Raw genomic sequence first — 19941 nt, 5'->3', positions numbered from 1 at the left:
GATAATGTTAGATATGTTGATGGTCTTAAGCATAACTTGTTAAGCATTAGTCAATTATGTGACAAAGGATATGATGTTATGTTTAAACCATCACTATGTATTATAACAAATCCTAATGATAATAGTTTAGTTTTTAAAGGGATGAGACGTGGAAATGTATATGTGGTAGATCTAGAAGACCTTACAAAACATAACCAATGTTTAGTTGTTAATGAAACTAAAGAAAATGATGCTAGTTGGTTATGGCACCGTAAGTTAGGTCATGCAAGCATGGACACAATAACTAAACTAGTTAAAAGAGACTCCGTGATAGGTTTGCCAAAATTAAAATTTGAAAAGAACAAAATATGTGAAGCATGTCAATTTGGCAAACAATCTAGAAACTCTTTTAAATCCATAAAATGTGTCTCTACTTCTAGGCCTCTAGAATTACTACACATGGACCTATTTGGTCCAACTAGAACAACAAGCCTAGGTGGAAATAAATATGGTCTAGTTATAGTAGATGATTACTCTAGGTACACATGGGTCATGTTTCTAGCACATAAGGATCAAGCATTTTCTATGTTTAAGAAGTTCCATAAGGAAGTAACAAATGCTAGAGAGTCCTCAGTTATAGCTATTAGAAGTGACCATGGTACCGAATTCGAAAATCAATTATTTGATGAATTTTGTAGTAAAAAGGGGATAACCCATAATTTCTCAGCACCAAGGACACCACAACAAAATGGAGTTGTGGAAAGGAAAAATAGAACCCTAGAGGAAATGGCTAGAACGATGTTATGTGAAAGTAACCTCCCTAAGTACTTTTGGGGAGAAGCCATTAATACTTCTTGCCATGTATTAAATAGAGTTCTATTAAGACCCATCATAAAGAAAAACACCATATGAACTGTGGAAAAACAGAAAACCAAAGGTTAACTATTTTCATGTTTTCGGATGTAGGTGTTTTGTACATAATAATGGGAAAGATAATCTAGGGAAATTTGATCCAAAATCTGATGAAGGAATATTCCTAGGTTATTCTACAACTAGTAAAGCCTATAGAATCTTTAATAAAAGAACCCTAGTTATAGAAGAATCTATACATGTTGTTTTTGATGACTCTAGTGACATCTCATCTAGTAAGAAGGTTAATTTTGATGATGATATTGAAATACTTGAAGAAAAGATAGATGAGATGGGATTACAAGATGATAATCAAAAGTTGATTGAAGGAGAATCATCAAACCAAGAGCCTATAGTGGATCATGGGCTAACTAAAGCTTGGAGGTATGCTCATGGGCATCCTAAGGAACTAATTCTAGATGATCCATCCCAACCCGTTAGGACTAGAGTATCCCTTAGAAATTTGAATAACCATCTAGCTTTTGTTTCACACTTTGAGCCCAAACATATAGAAGAAGCCGAAAATGATGTAAATTGGATAAATGCAATGCAAGAAGAACTAAACCAATTTACTAGAAACAAAGTGTGGGATCTAGTAGAGAGACCTTCTGAATATCCAATTATAGGTACAAAATGGATATATAAAAATAAGCTAGATGAAAATGGAATTGTTATAAGGAATAAGGCTAGACTAGTAGCAAAGGGTTATAATCAAGAAGAAGGTATAGACTTTGATGAAATCTTTGCTCCCGTAGCTAGACTTGAGGCTATTAGACTATTATTAGCATATGCATGCTCTAAGGACTTCAAGCTATATCAAATGGATGTAAAAAGTGCTTTTCTAAATGGGTTTATTAATGAGGAGGTATATGTGGAACAACCTCCTGGTTTTGAAAATCATCAATACCCCAATCATGTGTATAAACTGAACAAAGCACTTTATGGTCTAAAACAAGCACCTAGAGCATGGTATGAGAGACTTAGTAAATTCCTATTAGAACATGAATTCTCTAGGGAAAATGTAGATACAACATTATTTCTGAAAAAGAAAAATAAGGATATGTTATTAGTACAGATTTATGTTGATGATATCATTTTCGGTGCTACTAACAATCGCCTCTGCGAGGAATTTGCTGATTTGATGCAGAGTGAGTTTGAGATGAGCATGATGGGAGAGCTGAACTACTTCCTCGGGCTTCAAATCAAACAATCTGAAGGAGGCATCTTCATCAATCAAGCCAAATATATCAAGGAGATGCTCAAGAAGTTCGATATGGAGGGAAACAAGTCAATCAGCACCCCCATGAGCTCATCATGTAAGTTAGACCAAGATGAATCAGGTAAATCTGTAGATCAAAAACTTTATAGAGGTATGATAGGTTCTTTACTGTATCTTACTGCAAGTAGGCCTGATATTATGTTTAGTGTGTGCATGTGTGCTAGATATCAGGCTAATCCTAAAAAATCACACCTAGCTGCAGTTAAGAGAATCTTTAAATACTTAATAGGAACTAAGAACATAGGGCTGTGGTACTCTAAAGAATCTAGCCTAAACTTAATAGGGTACACAGATTCAGACTTCGCTGGATGTAAGCTTGATAGAAAAAGTACCAGCGGGTCTTGTCAATTTCTAGGAGAAAACCTAATCTCATGGTTTAGCAAGAAACAAAACTCGGTTGCATTATCCACTGCAGAAGCTGAATATGTTGCAGCCGGGAGTTGTTGTGCTCAAATCTTGTGGATTAAACAACAATTAGAAGATTATGGCATTAAACAAGATAAAATCCCCATTAATTGTGATAATACAAGTGCCATAAACCTAACTAAAAATCCAATTCAACACTCAAGAACTAAACACATTGAGATAAGACATCACTTCATAAGAGATCATGTATTGAATGGTGATGTGACTCTCCAATTTGTTTGTACTGATAATCAATTAGCAGATATTTTCACAAAACCCCTAAGTGAAGAGAGGTTCAGTGTACTTAGGAGGGGATTAGGAGTGATTGACCCATCCTAGTGGGAGTTTCCACTAGATTAATTAATTTTGATGGTTAAAATGAGGTTAAAATAGAGTTTCTATTCAATGATCATCAAATCAGATCCCAACTAGGTGATTTTCCCTCATTTGGCACGGTTATAGCATGATTTTTAAGTGCGTGCCAAGGTTAGAGACGACTCGAGTAAGTTTCAGAGCCGGCTCCTAAGGGGGAGTCGACTCGCGCATTTGGGGGAGTCGACTCGCAAAGTTGGCAGCTGAGGGGGAGTCGACTCGCACATTGTCGGGAGTCGACTCGAAGTCTACAGGCGCATAAGGAGAGTCGACTCGCGCATTTTCTGGAGTCGACTCGAGGTCGAGTCGACTCGCGACTCAAGGGAGTCGACTCGCAGTCGGGATCCGACTTTTTAACCCTAGGTTTGTCGTTTCGCAAACACTTTTTCTCAAGCCGCCACTGTTCACAAAGCCCTAGAGCCGACTCCTAGGTCATCCTCGATCGTCTCCAAGCCCTTTTTCCCGTCGATTCTTCGCCGGACATTGAGTTTCCGTCCGTTCCTAGGTCTTTTCAGGTCAGTCCCGAGCTTCCTCTATCGATCCTTCTTCGTTCTCTAGGTTTTTCATCTCGTTTAGGTCAAGATGCCTCGCAAGGGAGTTGTTAGAAAGAGGTCCCGTCCCGTGGCCGGTCCCGAGCGGTGCTCCAAGGCGCGGCACGATCCCGCGAGGCAACCTCCTCCGGATCGTTCCCCGCCTAGGGTGGTTCTTGTTAGGCCGTTGGCCGGGAAGGCCGTCACCTCCGGGAGGTATGTCACTTTCGACTATCTCTCCCGGGAAGGATTCACCATAGGGGATAGGCTTAGAGCCCAGGGTCTAGAGTACTTCCTCACCTTGGACCTTCCCACCTATCCTGGCCTAGTTCAAGAGTTCTACAGTACCGTCCATCGGGGAGATGGAGGTATTGAGGGCACGGTATTAGGTGTCCCATTGCGTGTCACAGAGGACCTCATTGCCCATATCCTCCACCTTCCATTAGTAGGGGTGGCTCCTGCACATCCTGAGGATAGATTTGAGGCCCTTACGATCGTCTTAGGGCATCCACCTCAGTCTCCCCTAGATGAGGTATCTGCTAGCTCACTTCCTATTGAAGTGAGAATCCTTTTGAGCATTTTGTCCAGGTCCATCTTCCCTAAGACAGGGAGATTTGATTTTGTGAATGAGAGGGACCTAGCTATTATGTCTTACATTCTTCAGGACACCCCGGTCAACTTCCCCAAGCTCATTTATAGGTATATGTGTGAGCCCCTGGATAGACCTAGGCTCTCCCTCCCATACGGAATGTTATTCACTCTTCTCTTTAGGCAGTACGAAATTTCCATTCCTGAGAAGGAACCCTCTCGTGCCTTGCGATGGACTGATCGCTTGGGTACGGGGACCATGCACAGGATGGGATTTCGGAAGAGAGAAGGGATCTGGGTTAGGAAGTCCACTCTCACCGCTCAGACCACCAGACCATCACCCAGTCCTGAGCCAGATTCTGACTACCCAGAGTCCCCAGACCATCCAGACCTTCTATCCACTCCTCCTGCTCCTACCACCTCTGCCGGACCTTCCTCCTCAGCTCCACCATCTATGGAGGTCCGTATTGATCCAGAGCAGCTCCGGGAGCTGCGGCAGGAGATCGTCCGAGATTTGAGGGACGAGCTGCTCCGGGAGCTCCGAGGTTCCGTGCCAGCTCCCACTCCTGCACCCACTCCATCCTCAGCACTGGTCCCATCCTTGACAGCCGTGACAGACATGACGGCTGAGGTGCGGCAGGAGATCTACAACATTAGGACCCTGGTGCAGGCCCAGTTCCACAGCATGAGCGAGGTCACGAGCACCACGAGGAGGATGCGGGATGACATCCGCCGTGACATGCACACCACCACCGAGGGGGCCGAGCGCTTGTCGAATGTGCTCATCGACAAGCTGGACGCACTTCAGACCTCGGTGACTGGGCTTCAGACGTCGGTGACTGAGCTCTCCACTACACATAGCAGAGCCACCACGTCTATTATCACGCAGCTGGGCCATGTTACAGAGGCAGTCGCCCTCCTCATGGAGCAGAGCCGATTGAGAGGAGGAGTCACATCCTCGAGAGGAGGAGCTACATCCTCCAGAGGAGGAGATGTATCCTCGAGAGGGGGAGCTACATCCTCCAGAGGAGGAGATGTATCCTCGAGAGGGGGAGGCACATCCTCGAGGAGGTCATAGATGATTTTGAGTTGTGTTTTGTCTTCTTTTGTATTGTTCTTGCTTTACCTATTGTATGCTCAAATGTATTCACCTTCATATCAATACAATGAGTAGACATCTTATCTTCATTTCTGTGCCATTTGATGATTGACTGTGCCATTTGTGCCATTGATTGTGTGTGATTACCTCCTTTTTGGTATGATGACAAAAAGGGGGAGAAATGTGTAAAATATGTAAAAGGGGAGAAATATTAAAAAGAAATAAATAAAACGATAAACTCTTAAAAACACACATAAATTTGTTCTAAGTGGATTCGGTACCTCGAGGCTCATTATCTCTCTTTTGGGGCTCCTAATGGAGTAATCTCCAGAATCTATTCAAGGGATATTCGGAGATTAGCTGAATCCTACTCAAGAACAAATTGACAGATTTTCCCTCTAAAAACAAAATTTTTAGTTCAAAAATTTCAAAGCATTAAAAGGAAATTCAGAAAATCAAAACATAGTTGAATGCATATGTTGAGGGGGAGAATCTAAATTTTAATCAAGCTAAATCATTAATGTCATATAAGCCAAACAATTGATTGCAGAATATGAAGGCTTATATAATTCCAAATGAAAGGGGGAACTTTAACTCCGAAATTTAATGTTTCACTCCTTTCAAACTTGGATAAATTAAATTATCAAGACATTTGAATTCATTTATGGAGTTTAATTCATTATTTACTGAGCAACTCATTTTACATATACTCAAAGTTTTGTCATCATCAAAAAGGGGGAGATTGTGGAGTGATCGATTAAAACCCCGTTTGATTTTGATGAGCTCAAAGCATTTGAGTATATCTTGTGATTACTAATGAATTCAATTGAGTGTTTCAGTGAAAATCCTGTCCAAGTGTCTCTAGACTTGGTTCATAGCATTTTGGATAAGTTAAGAAGTCTGCATGAACCAATGTCTGAGATACGAGTCGACTCCCGAGTTTCACGAGTCGACTCCAAGCGTATCAAGGTCACTGGCACGAGCTCGAGTCGACTCCTGATCAGTACGAGTCGACTCCGACTGAAAACAGACAGAAGGACAGAAGAGCAGTTTTTCAGGTCTGAGATTCGAGTCGACTCCAGTGGAATGCGAGTCGACTCCCAGCGGTACACACAGAAAAAGTCAGAGAGCATTTTATGGACTCTGAGATTCGAGTCGACTCCCGCAGTACGCGAGTCGACTCCGAGACTGTGCGACCATCGACAGACAGAAGACCATGTTACTGCCTCTGAGATTCGAGTCGACTCCCAGACAGCTCGAGTCGACTCCAAGACAAGCTTCACGTCAAAAGGCAGAAGACCAACTTTCGGAAACTGAGAGCCGAGTCGACTCCAAGGAAGTTCGAGTCGACTCCAAGACTGGATGAGCCAAAAGACAGAGAATCGGGAGTTCGGGCTCTGAGATTCGAGTCGACTCCCAGGACAGTCGAGTCGACTCGAGTGGACAAAATTCAAATTTGGATCCACGGACTACAGAGGATGAGCCGACTCCAAAATTGCCAGGTCAGCGCCAGAAGTTGGCGAGTCGACTCCGGGTCAAGACGAGTCGACTCCCAGTCAAGACAGCAACTTTAATTCAAACTGGGAACAGTTGCCGAGTCGACTCCGGAAAAGCTCGAGTCGACTCCTGCTACAGCCGAGTCGACTCCTGATCGCGCGAGTCGACTCCAACCCACCAACGGTCACATTGTCAGGCTGCACAGAGTGTACAGAACGGCCAGAAAAAGCAGAGTAACGGCTAGTTTCCGTGGGGGTTGACTTAAATAGCCACAGAAGACTGTAGCAAGGGAGAGAACACATATTCCACTCCTAGCATTCAAGTCTTCAAGCTCTCTAAGTGCTCTTCAACGAGAAAAAGGGAAGATCTGCATTTACTGCTCCACCAACATCTTCCCAGCATTCAAAGCTTCCTCCTCCTGCTTTCAAGTCGATCACTCTTTCAAGAGGAGACCGGAGTTCCAGAAGCCACACCTCTTCACCATCTTAAAAGCGTTTGAGGGCTTCTAACTCCTTTACGATTATATTGTTTTAAATCTGCTTTTTGAGAAGCTATTTTCTGTTTTCTTCTATCTCGTGTATTTACTTGATTCAATCGGGGGATTGAATCAAGGGGATTAAGGTTGGTTGGTGAGCCGGTTTAAAACCAACGAGTGTAAGGGTTTGATTGTGAGCCCGGGAAAACAATCGGGGTTGGTTCTAGTCGGTGAGCCTGGGAAAACCGACCGAGTTCGTTGTGAGCTCGTAAAACAACAAGTTCGGTTGTGAGCTTGCAAAACAACTGGCTGTAATCCAAGGGGGTTATAGTGAAATTCCCAAGTGAGACTTGGGGAGTGGACGTAGGAGCAAGGGTTAGCTCCGAACCACTATAAAACTTTGTGTTTGTAGTGCATTGTCTCTCATCTTCTTCCCCACACATTACTCACAGCACTTAGTTTTAATTAAATAACTGGCTATAGTATTTCGTTAATCATCCACAAAGTTTTAATTAGCTAAGTTAATTTAAAAACCCAATTCACCCCCCCCCCCTCTTGGGTTGTCTATCTGGGCAACACTATGGATCCCCCTTTCTGTGTTTGAATGTCCTCCTTTTATAGAGGGATATAGTATTACCTGGGAGGTGACAGGAGAGTTTGTCTCCTTTTGCAATAATTGGGCACGATCGCGCTCATTAATGGCATTGGGGAGAATAAGGCCGGATCAGGCCGGAGTCAGGGAGCTGTCACGGTCGGCCAGGCCCGTTGAGGTGGTTGAACCGCCGGTCGTGGTAGGCCTGGGGTCCGTAGATGGTAAGTGCATTAATTGTTGAATGAACCGGTGGTCAGGATGAGCCATATGCTTTGATGGTTCAGTGATCCGGAGATCGTCTTGGGCCGTGTTCATTTAATGACTGAGTGCATCGGAGGCCCGAGGGGGTCTTATGCATTTATGGCAGGTCATTCCGAGTTCCTGTGGAGATCCCGTGCTTTGATGGCGGCAGATTGTAGTGGAATCGTGTGCTTGGTTGTCAGACCTGTTGAAGGATTAGGCGGAGATTGAGTATTCGGCTAAGGCATGGGCTCAGCAGAGGTGCTGAGCCGAGCAGGTCACTTAGCGGAATGTCCCGTGGCGGGGTTGCTCCTGGTCGGCGCTTTCTAATCGAGCGTCTCTCTGGTCGGCGCTCTTCGGTCGAGCGCTTCTCTGGTCGGCGCTCTTTGGTCGAGCGCCTCTCTGGTCGGCGCTCTTCGGTCGAGCGCCTCTCTGGCCGGCGCTCTTCGGTCGAGCGCCTCTCTGGCCGGCGCTCTTCGGTCGAGCGCCTTCGAGGTGTCGTGACTTGGGTAATCTCCCAACACTACCCCCCGACTTCCTAGTTCTAGCTGGCTACCAGCTTGAGCGCGGGAAGTAGTTTTGGTTGGGTCATTATGGATTTGGAAAATTTTAAAGTTATTGCGCGTTTTCGAATTATCGGACGCTTCGAGATGCCTTTAATAGGCGGCGTTTCTCCTTTTCCGAAAAGGCCTCATTATTGGGGCGCCTTCTCCGAAGCGTCCTCGCGTCGTGGGCTCATGATGGGGCCGTATGATTCGATAAGGCGCTTCTGTGTTCGAAGCGTCGGCCCGAAATAAATGCGGCGTTTTATCTTTTGGGTTGACACGCGTCGTAATCCGAATGAGGAGCAGCATTTTTTCTCGCTGATCTGGGCCGTTGGAGGGATTTATATAAACCCTCACCTGGCTTTCTCCTCCTCTCTTATCGTCTTCTTCCTTCAGCTTTTCTCAGTCCGAGGTTTTTTGTTCCCGGCGTCTCACAAGTCCCTTTCCCCCTTCTTCCTAATGAGTTCCGGTCCAAATGAAGTCGAGTCCACCATGAGTGTACTGGAGGTGGAAATGACCGAGGAGTGGTTTTTTCCTCTCCAAGGGTTCCGGTTGGAACCCGCCAGGCAGGGGGATCGGGTGACCGACCCTCCGGTAGGCCGGATTGGAGTGTATCTGGAATCACTCTGGGCCGGCCTACGGTTTCCTCTTCACGGCTTCGTGAATGAGTTGCTGACGGAATACCAGTTGGTTCCGGCGCAACTTGCTCCGAACGTCTGGAGAACAGTGATCGGTTTTCTGTCGCTGTGCTTACTGCAGGGGATTCCGACCTCTGTTAACGTCTTCCGGCGACTTTTTGTGCTAAAGTCGAATCTGGAAGACGGAGAGTGGCTCTATATCGCCCTTCAGGCGGGTCGGCCACTCTTCCATGGTGCCCCCTCGTCCATCCACGACTGGAAGAAGAAGTTCTTCTTCCTGGGGTCTAAGCGGACGTGGGGGTTTGACCCTAGGTGGGGGCCAACCCATCACAAATCTGTTAACAAAGTCCCCAGGCTTTCTTCGCGTGAGCAGGGGGTCCTCGACGCCATCCGCAGCCTCGGGGGCGGCATCTTACTGAACGGCCTCATCAGTGAGGACGCTCTAGTAAATGTTGGGCTGAGCTCGGCGCGTCCCCATGGTAAGAGTAGCCTTAAGGTGTTTTTTTCTCTTCGGTCGAGCGCCTCTCTAGCCGGCGCTCTTCGGTCGAGCGCCTCCGAGGTGTCGTGACTTGAATAATCTCCCAACATGTATGTATATGTATGCATACAAGTATGTATGTGTGTGTTTATACACACACATACATACTTGGATAAACTTCACTGTCATAGAACATTTGGATGTACCATGATCTACTTCGTAATGGTGATTCGAGGAAAGCTAAATGCCACAATTTAGGAACTCCGCCATAACCAAAATGACAAGGCAAAACACTTCAATAGAATCAGTCTCTGAAATCAATAATCCTCAAAAGAAGCTTCTTCAGGAGATGCATTAATAAGACCCTAAAGTCCTTAGTTTCAGAGGACTAACACACTAAAATCCCGACAATATAAAGCTAAAAGGCAAACAAACCATCTAATTTGATTATACATACCCAGGTTTGCAAAATTAAATTAAACAGATTAGCCTTGAGGAAACAGCAGGGGTAAAAACTAGCATAGAGCTACATCATCTTGAATTTCTCTTGTTTCTCCTGTGCGACAAGCAAACTCATGGATGCTAATACTTATGGGCTTTCTAATCAACTCTCATCAGCAAAATCTTGAGCTCCATTGATGGCCTTGCATGCCAAACACCACGCAGTAAGAAATGACCGCTGGGGATTGCTTCTCAGTGTTTCCTCTGCGATAGGGAGAGAAGATGTCAACAATGAGTATGAGTGAACAGTCAGTGTAGGAATAGAAACTCTGTGCGCACCATTCACAAGAAACACTAGCAGCAGAGAAGCTGGTAATATGCAGTTCATCATTTTGCTTAACAAAAGGATTAATGACCAAGTAGATAAGCATACAAGCATTCCTTGCATGAGTATTGCTTATGCAATTGGTACAGTATTTCAATAAAAATAAACAAGCCTCAAGATGCCCAAGTGACCCTTGCTTATCAGCGTTTGTCACGTGCTATGCACATGACTTTTTCAAAATCAAAACGGTAGTAGCCACATACGGAAGAAGAAAGTTGCTTTTGCTCATCAAAGAAATAAAGAAAGAAACTAACCAGAAAAAAGAGGTGAAAGAGACGGGGAAGAAAAAAAAAACAAGGGGGAAAATAAACAAGAGTTAGTACATCTCTCTCTCTCTCTCTCTCTCTCTCTCTCTCTCTCTTCCCAGAGATAGATGGCCAGACACACCAACTTTTTTTCTCTATCAAGACCCAGGGATCAATAGTGATGTACATGTACCTGCACATGAATATCAACATGTACCAAGTATTTGCAAATGTATATATGCAAGATATATAAATTGCATATATTTATGTGCATAGACATATGTATATACGGAAGTATATATAAATTACATATATTCATGTATATATACATAAAGACACACACATATATATATACTTGCTTAAATAGGCGTAACATATACTTTCAAATATATGAATTTTGATTTCTGGGTGTTTTTTGCAGTATAGATTATGTCCAATGGTTTGAATCTTCAATTTGGATGGTGATGAGAGGACCATCACAGCTATCCTCCCAAGAGCACCTACTCGAGTGATGCTAATATCCTCTTAAGAGGATAGCTAATATGGTCATCTTGCCTTGAAAATCAATGATATAGTATCCAAATTCAAGATCCAAACCATTGAACATGATCTGCATTTAAAAAAAAAAAAAAAGCTTAAAAACCAAAATTCACCTATTTTTGCAGTAACCTAATCATCAATACCACAATAATATGTTTTACCATGATCTAATCATCATAACATAGTGAATTTAAATTTACCTATAATTTAATACGTTTAGATCATGAGATCATGATTTATAAAGTGGATTTTCAATTTATGTGCCCTATCATATATTTACAACACTCCTGCAATTGCTACTGTTCATTTTTGTATCGATTGGTGCATAGGTTACTACAAACCAATACTGTTCATTTTTGCATTGATGGATGCACAGGTTAGAGACCACCAAAATATGTAAATTATAACCCAGTGAATTTAAATCTACCAATATTTTACGATCATGAGATCAAGAACTATAAAGCGGATTTTTAATTTATGTGCCTTGTCATATAGTTTACAACACTACTGCAATTGATATTGGTCATTCTTAACTGATGCTGTTATTTTGGGATTGATTCATGATATGATGCATAAATCCTAAAAAGGAGTGAGATACAAACAAGGATATTTGTATGGAGAAATAATCTCAAATCCCATGGTAAGAATGTAAGCAATGAGTGAGTTAGCACACATCTGACAAAATGCCTTATTCAGCCTGTGTTAAGGCTAAAAACAAGAGGATGGATACCACTGTGCTGCACATCAGGTGGAGACCTTGGCTGGCTACGTGAGCCTAACATCTAGATTAAGAAAGAGGTGCGGAAACCAGAGTGGAGCAAAGCTTTAAGTTAAAAGGAAGGATAAATAGAAGGTAATGAGACAGCTTCATTTCCTTGTAAGAACTACTCTTATTGCAGCTGGTTTATTCTTCATAAAAAAAAAAATCTTTCTGTCTCCCCGTTAAATAATAACAGCAGTTCAACATGGCACAAGAGTAGCAGGGCTGCTTTACTTCCCTGTAAGAACAACTTATTCCAGTTGGCTTATTCTTTTTCAGAAAAAAACTCTTTGTTTCATCGTCAAGTTATATTATCACTACAACATGGCACAAGCAAACGTGACATCGATGTTTGCAGTGCCTACTTTTGATTGTGAAGTCTTGAGCAAGGTTTCCATAATGGATCTATTTCATTATTTACAGACTCTGACCAAGACTGTTATCATCCGATATAATGGTTATAACGGTCGTTTTTTGCTTCAAAAAGTGCTTTCTCAATTTTTTAGTATTAAAATAATCATCTCTAGAACAGCCTTTGATAACAGCATACTGATTGGAACAAAAGGCAAAATCAAAAAAATAAAAGTATTAGTTTTCCAACCATGTCTCACTTGATGAAGAAACTCTATTTTTCAGACACTACAATCTCTTTTAGAGGGAAAATTAATAAAAAAAGAGTTTGAATTTTGACAAAGGGTATTTTATTGCGAGAAACAGGACAAATGAAAAATAATAATAATTATTTGTATTATAATGGACCGTTATAATGAAAATTAACATGTTATAGCAGCCATCATCTTTTCCCCGTAATTAAATATAATAATGTAAATGAGGGGGCCTAAACTATTATAATGGTTGTTATTTCGAATATTGGTCTAGTTCTATATTAAAATAATTAAAAGAGAGAGAGAGAGAGAGAGAGAGAGAGAAGCTAGTTCATCTTTTAGCCAAGACCCTTCATTCCTTGTTCCTCACAAGTCAGTCACACGACCCAAGGAAAATTAGATTTGTATTAAAATAACAATTAGATTACATTTAAGCATCAAACAAGCAAGACAAACTATCTCATTAAAATCTAAAGCCCAAGTTTTAGCACCCAATGAGAAAGATGTTTAAGGAAGCTCAACAATGAGCTAACTATGGTATTTGCTACAACATATACAATATTTCGTAGGATAATATAAATTTTACAAGTTAAATCAAATCCTGGAAGTGCTCTTAATCCTTCGCGTTCACCTTAAATGCCTCAAGGAATATTAAAATGTAACTTTTTGAAATATTATAAAGATTAAAAATATAAAGCAAGTAGTTAGACTGAAGACTTTCACTTGTACCAAGTCCATTGCAGAGGCAACAGCTAGCAGTCAATTCAGCTATTCAATTATTAGATCTTCTCTTATTTTGGGAAAAAGCAGGAACATTATGAATATAAAACGCCCTAACTTATTTTCCAGGTTAAAATTTTGAAATTATCTTTTATCCAAGTTTATATGTCATTGAAAATTACCATATTGTTTGTTTCGATCCTCCTTCACTTGTATAAAATTGTTGACATGTTCAAGAATCACTTGATGAAGAAATCATTATTAATTAGCAGGCATTCATCAATGCACAATCCATAAAATGATGATAACTGTTTCTTGCATAAATGTAGTAACACAGAATTGAGAAAAACAAAAGAGCATATACACCATTACAAGTAAAATAGAATCACTGATCAGCTTGTTTGGAATTGTTGAAGTGAATTATAGTGCAGTATGTTGCAGTAACCTAGAGCAACACAAAAGAATAAAACGTAATAACATGCAAGCTTAGGAAAAGAACAGGGATTTAACATATAATTTTTTATCTCGAACTCAATATACCTTGCGCTTATTATTCTTTTTCCTTCCCCTACTAGCATTTATGTAGCTAGTACTATTGTCGTCTTCCTTCTCTTCTAGATGTAATGTTCTGATTTCATCGTAGAATCCATCGGCCAAGCCCAGCAATCTGTTACAGAACCATAAATACAACACTACATAAATCTCAAGTTATGCATACAGAAATCGAAATGGTCAAATTGTGGAACCATAGTCTATTCATGATGATGACCAAAGGAGAAAAAAATAAGACATTATATTGAGCAGATGTCTAGCCCATGTTATGGTTGTGCTCTCTGAGTAGTTAAACAAAACTTTACTATGAGGAACATAACAAGAAGTTTACAAAGAAATATGGATTGACCTGGATCATCTGAAATTCATTGCAACCCTTTGTAATTGATTGGACAGTTCAGTGCAAGGTTATGAATTACTTTCCAAGCTCCTAGTATTTATCTTCCTCAGCTTGCAGAGGAAGTTTAACAGAAAATGAGAAAAACAATGACAAGCACGCTGAAGGTATATTCCTACAAAGGAGCAGTATGAACTTTACTTTTGAAAGCACTTCCATTTTGTGTAAGTAGTGGAATGAGCAATTCAGTCTAGCTTCTCTTCCAATTTTCTATTATTTCTTGAACCAACAATTAAGAACATAAAAAGAACAAGACGGTCAAAATATTATAACGTTTTGATTCTTTCCCTTCCTCTTTTCATCATTAATTCACTATTACTCTCCACATACAATGCACATGCTTTGTTCAAGAGAGAAGTATTATAATTGTGGGCCCTATTGGTCCATAAATAGTCTAAAAAGTTTCTCCTTGCAATCAAAATTTTTAGCATTGGCACAAAGGCCCAGCAAGTCAGCTGGATTTGGGGCTTTCGCATTTTACATAGAGGAGTCATCTACCCAATAGGAAATAGACAAACAGAAAAGGGTAAAGAAATGAAAAACCACATCATCTTCCAATGTTGAAACTGAAAAGAGTAATGTAAATTTTTTTTTCCTGTTGCTGTGACTACCCATCCATCTCCCATTTCTGGGTTAAGCATATATTGATAATTATTATATTATTCCTTTTCTTTATCCTGTTATCATATTTATTGCCACTAGTTAAAGTGCATGTGCAGCTGCACGTGCATGCTAAGGATTTTAGATTTGAGATAATCTAACTAAAGTCTAGATTCTAAAAAGATCTGAAAATAATTCTTTCTTCCCTTGAAAGTTCTTAAAGACCAAATGTACCAAGATATCTTTTATAAAAGATTTTGAATCCTTTCTTTCTCGCTAAATCAAATTTCCTCTCGCCTATTTCTACGTGCTGTCTTTGCACCTTTCCTTATTCCCGAATTCCAAAAAGGCCAGAATCTCTTCTATGAAAGTCTAGCATATTTTATGCCTTTTAAGACAAAAAACCTGACTAGGGTTACTATAAGAATATTTTAAACATTTAATCAAGAAATCTAATTAGAGTTACTTTTGGAATTGAAAAATTGGGACACCGAGCCACATAGTTTAATGATTTCTTGTGCTAGGTTGAAGGGGAATTGACTTTTAAAAATTTGAAACAGTTCATCAAGTCATTGTCCTTTGGTAGGTTCTCACTTCCTTTAACATTTTCTTTTTTATGTTTTGCAAGACATTTCTGTTTCCTAAACAACATGTATGATAACGTGCCTTCTGCTACTATTTCCCACTGCCCACAATTAAGTTATAGCTGCTGCATTACTTTCTCTCCAGATTTGTACTAAATATATTCCGTTGCAAAAGTCGACAATAGGGACTCCTCTTTAAGAGTAGACAGAATTTCTAATATAACATCTAACAACAATATTACCAGGTTACTTCATAAAATATACAAACTCCCATATTTTCTTTCAAGGAGATCACAACAATAGTACATACCCATTTCTTGACTTCTTCATGTGCTTCTCTATTCTTTTGTCCACTTTTGCAACTGGCGCACGAATAAAAAGCTCTTCTTCCTGCCTGGCACGCTCCTCTCGCTTCGCTATGTACCTTGTAAGCTCTCTGCTTTCAGCTCCTACAATTTCTTTCACCTGCAGACAATTTGCAGCACAGATCAGAAAGTTGATAAGACCAGCACTTAGTCAGATTATCAATATGAATGGTAACCAAAAATTTACCTCTTCTGGTCTATCTTCAAAGTTATCCATCAGCTCTTTAACATAAGAACTTTGTTTTGCCTGTCGCAACAATTCTTTTTCCCGTCTCAAAGCCTGCTTCTCCTGTTTTGTTATCTTATCCTCATCCATGCTTGTAGGAGCAAACCTTGGGGGACGGTAAACGCCTCCATTATCCTAAAGGGCAGCATTACACAATCTCAGGAATCTATCCTCTCTATAGAACAAACATATATAGGTTCAGCTTCCTCAATGATACAACAAAGATTCAACCCCAAACCTGAAGGGCTAAGATCTCTTACGACTTAGAAAATGTTTTGCCATCATGTCTGGTGGATCATATTTCAATTAAGTTGTTCAATAATTAAGAAATAAAGGAAAAGAATATATTTGATTGTAAACAGCTGAAGGCACCATATCGAAACATACTCTTGCAAGCATCTATAAAAATCTAAAATATTAATAAAGTTGACTTGAATAACATAAAACAGCAAAGCTAGCAGCATTCAGGCAAAGTAGAGGAAACTTTAACCAGAAAAAAATATAAAAAAAGGAAAATTAAAACCAATTAAAACAAAGAGTTTAACCAAAGCATCCGATCATAGCCAGGCAATTTAAAGCATCTGGACCTATTAGCAATTATAAGATTTCCAACCTTATCAATCTCTCTAATTTCTCCCCTTTCCAGACTCTCTTCCAACAGACAACATCAACTATGCTGATTACTTTTACAATCAAAAATCTGATTGCCTGGTGTGCCAGCATGGTAATACATCTAGAAATGTCTCAAGATTTTAAGTCTAACCATCGTGAGGAGATGATAAAAAAGATGGTGCAAACATGGCAATGAACTGCTATGACATCCAAAAAAAATCGACTCCAGCAGGCACAGAACGAAATAAGATTGACCATATCTGAGAACTGGAGCCCAAACAACAAACCAGGCCACCACAAAATAAACCAAAACAAAATTTGGAGATAAAAAAAAAAAAAATTGAATACAGTTGTGCTCACCTGGGCATCCTGTGTTGACTTGCTAACAAGCATGTCAGGATTTGGGCGGTACTTTAATGGGTCCTCCTCCTTTTGTCTCTCATCTTTCTCATTCACATCGACGCTCACTGTCTTCTCAGATGCAACATTCCCAGCAGCCCGGGTGAGCTTTTGAACTTGGTACTCCAGCTTCTTATCTATTGGACGAATCTATAATATAATTATTTTGAAGGATATGAGATGATCAGGAATAATTTCAAAAGCAAGCATAAATCAAGAAAATGGGAAAAAAGACAGACCTTTTCGAGAAACAATCTGATCTCCACAAGGCTCCGAACAACAGGATGGCCCTCAATTGACAACCCTTTTGCCTTGCGAAGCAAATAGTAGACAATGGACTGGCAGTAGCTCAGAAGCAAAAGATGCTTTGCCTCTAGGTAGCTCATCCCATCTGCTGTTGGGAATTGCTTTTGCCTCACCTGATGAGCAACCGTTGTAGACAAAACTATTTGTTTATTGGAAAATCACCCAGAACTTAGCAAAGTTCAAAAAAAAAAAATCAACCAAAACCCAAGAAAAATTTGGTGCAGGAAAATACGAAATATTATTAAAAAAATTATGTCGTCTTTGGTTTTGATATAGCAATACTATCTGATGCTTTTCTAAGTATGCTACAATAACATTACAGTTTTCTCTATCAGTAACCTTACAATTTTCTTTCAAAAACTCGGGAAAGAACCTGAGAAAATGAATAAAGATGAAAACACAAAATTCACCAGCAGTTTCTTTTGCTAGCAAAAAACACAAGAAGGAGAGAATAACACTAACACTAGATTTCTGTATCACTAATCCTTGCAAATTGTTTAAGAAATATTCGAATAAACCAGATTAAAATAATAATAAAAAAACACCAAAGTATAAAACTTACCAAGAATTTCCTTTCGCTGAAAAAAACCGAAGAAGAAAGATGGAGAGAATGACTTTAGGGAATACCTTCTGGGTTAGGGTTTCTAATTTGCTCCTAACGGCATCCAATCCATCCTTCATCTCTTTCAGCACCTTAACAAGCTGAGGAGCTTCCCTGGATCCATTAGTTCAATTAAAATCCGAAAATTATTAGGCTTCGACCGGATTTAAGACAGACATCCCGATTAGACGATCAAGAAATTGAAAGAAAGATTCCGAACTTGACGGAACTTCACCTGATTAGGATTTCATCGCCACCAGCGTTCGGAACGTCATGGCCATCCATAGCTAATACTCTCGCTGCCCCCGCCGGCCGCTGCCCTAATCGGCGCCCTTTAGGGTAAAGGCGGTATTACCCGGCGAATACTTGAAAAGGACCCGGAGAGGCGTGATGTGAACCGGTTGAGTTCCGATTCGGATGCTTGGGTTGGGAAAAATTATTCCCTGGACCCGGCCTACCAGCTCGTCTGTAGACCGGTCCTATAGCAGCCCGCCTTAGTCGACAGGGCGTTCCACCTCAGCTTAGCGGGAGGAAAAAAAAGGAAACTAATAAAGCGGAGACGCGGCCAGCGCGGGTACGGAAGGGTCGGCGGCCTTATGGAGGCAGCCGAAGGTGTAGCCGGGGACGACGTCGGCGGCGAGGGAGAGGGAATCCTGGACAAGTCCGGCGACGAAGGAGGAGGAGCGGTAGGTGAGGTTGAAGCCGCAGGCGGCCGTGCCGGCGGGGTAGGTGCGGTTGGGGACGTGCGAGCACGGTAACCGCCGAGGACGGAGAGGTATCAAAGGGCGGGGGGGCGGGCCGAAGCAGGGGAACCAGGCGACGTCGCTTCTGGTGTCGACGGCGAGGAGGAGAGGCTGGGGATGGGAGCCGAGGCGGGCGCGGACGACGTAGGTGGAAGGAGGAGCTGACGACCGGAGGCGATGGGGACGAAGGAGCGGCGAGCAGTGGCGAGGGAGGCCAGGTAGAGGAGGTGGGAGTCCTCGCGGGAGAGGATGACGAGGAGCGGAAGGGGGAGAAGGGGCCGAAGGCGTGAAGGACGCGGGAGAGGTCCGTATGGATGTTTACGGCGGAAGCCTTGACGTGGAAGATGACGGCCTCGGCGAGCAGCGGCGGAGGTCGGGGGTTGGCAGCGGCGCGGGTAGAGAGGCGGCGACGGCCTCGGCCAGCAGGGAGAAGGAGAGGAGCCGACGGCGGAAGTGGAGTGCGTAGGACACCACGCTACGCGGAATAGATCGGTTGCGCCAACCCAAAATTTAAAACAACCACAAAAAAAATAAGAAATAAAAAAATAAAAAATATATATTTAATTAAAAAATTAAGTCACCCAAAAACTGTCCCACTTCTCATTAAGGCTCACTCTCTTTTGTCACGTCATACTAAAAGACCAACAGTTTCTTTAAATAGAAAATCAATTATCGTCCTAAAACACAAACCATTTTTTAAATAAAGTACCAATAAATGCGATATTTCCTAATCAAATTATTAATAAATAAAATATTTAATTTCTGATTAAATTTAAAAATCAAGTTTTTTTTTCATGCCATACTAAAAGACCAATAGTCGCTTTAAACATAGCATTAATGAATAAAATATTTGATTCGTATTTAAATTCAAAAACCAGCGCTTATTAAAATAGATAATTATTGTAAAAAATATAACTATATAGAATAAAACCAAGAATAGAATCTTAAAATTTTTAAAATTAATAATCAACTAAACAAACAAGATTCCTAATAGGATCAAAATTGAACAATAAATTTCAACATTTCTCCTCATTGCGAAGTTTATGCCAATAACATAAAACTTTACGATATCATAAAACGCCACAGTAGTTGTTACGGGGGAACTTAGCCACCATGCCCCACGTGACCGGCACGCGCGCCCAGGAAGACTACGGCAGTCCCTTGATCCAGCAATCCGACCCCGAGTCGGACATCTTCGGCTCCGCAGCCCGACCCCGAGTCGGCTGCCCCTTGA

General features: G+C 41.4%; 1 protein-coding gene across 2 annotated transcripts; it reads right to left on the bottom strand.

Annotated features, from left to right (window-relative positions):
• Positions 1 to 9938: 9938 nt before the first annotated feature.
• Positions 9939 to 18445, bottom strand: LOC103719106 (neuroguidin). Of its 2 annotated transcripts, none has more exons than XM_039131855.1 (8): positions 18200 to 18442; positions 17991 to 18078; positions 17297 to 17476; positions 17019 to 17207; positions 16008 to 16181; positions 15766 to 15920; positions 13863 to 13989; positions 9939 to 10331 (listed from the first exon to the last, which is right to left on the bottom strand). In XM_039131855.1, exons 1-8 carry the CDS (start codon positions 18247 to 18249, stop codon positions 10320 to 10322), a joined length of 975 nt encoding a protein of 324 aa, XP_038987783.1. In that variant the 5' UTR covers positions 18250 to 18442; the 3' UTR covers positions 9939 to 10319. The 2 variants fall into 2 exon arrangements, with proteins under 2 accessions (XP_038987783.1, XP_038987782.1); XM_039131854.1 differs by lacking the exon at positions 9939 to 10331 and adding an exon at positions 10530 to 10890 and having other exon boundaries at positions 18200 to 18445.
• Positions 18446 to 19941: the final 1496 nt, after the last annotated feature.

This window comes from Phoenix dactylifera, chromosome 11, assembly GCF_009389715.1.
Source record: "Phoenix dactylifera cultivar Barhee BC4 chromosome 11, palm_55x_up_171113_PBpolish2nd_filt_p, whole genome shotgun sequence".
NCBI lineage: Eukaryota > Viridiplantae > Streptophyta > Magnoliopsida > Arecales > Arecaceae > Phoenix > Phoenix dactylifera.
The sequence above is the reverse complement of the archived record's forward strand: the minus strand, read 5'-3'. Positions and strand labels throughout refer to the sequence as shown.

Bases quoted from the DNA above. Each gene is read 5' to 3' on its own strand.
- LOC103719106 (XM_039131854.1), bottom strand. From the start codon at position 18,249: ATGGATGGCCATGACGTTCCGAACGCTGGTGGCGATGAAATCCTAATC. The intron at 18,079-18,199 runs GTGAAGTTCCGT...TAATGGATCCAG, and splicing joins GGCGATGAAATCCTAATCAG to GGAAGCTCCTCAGCTTGTTA. The intron at 17,477-17,990 runs GTATTCCCTAAA...GTTGCTCATCAG, and splicing joins TAGAAACCCTAACCCAGAAG to GTGAGGCAAAAGCAATTCCC.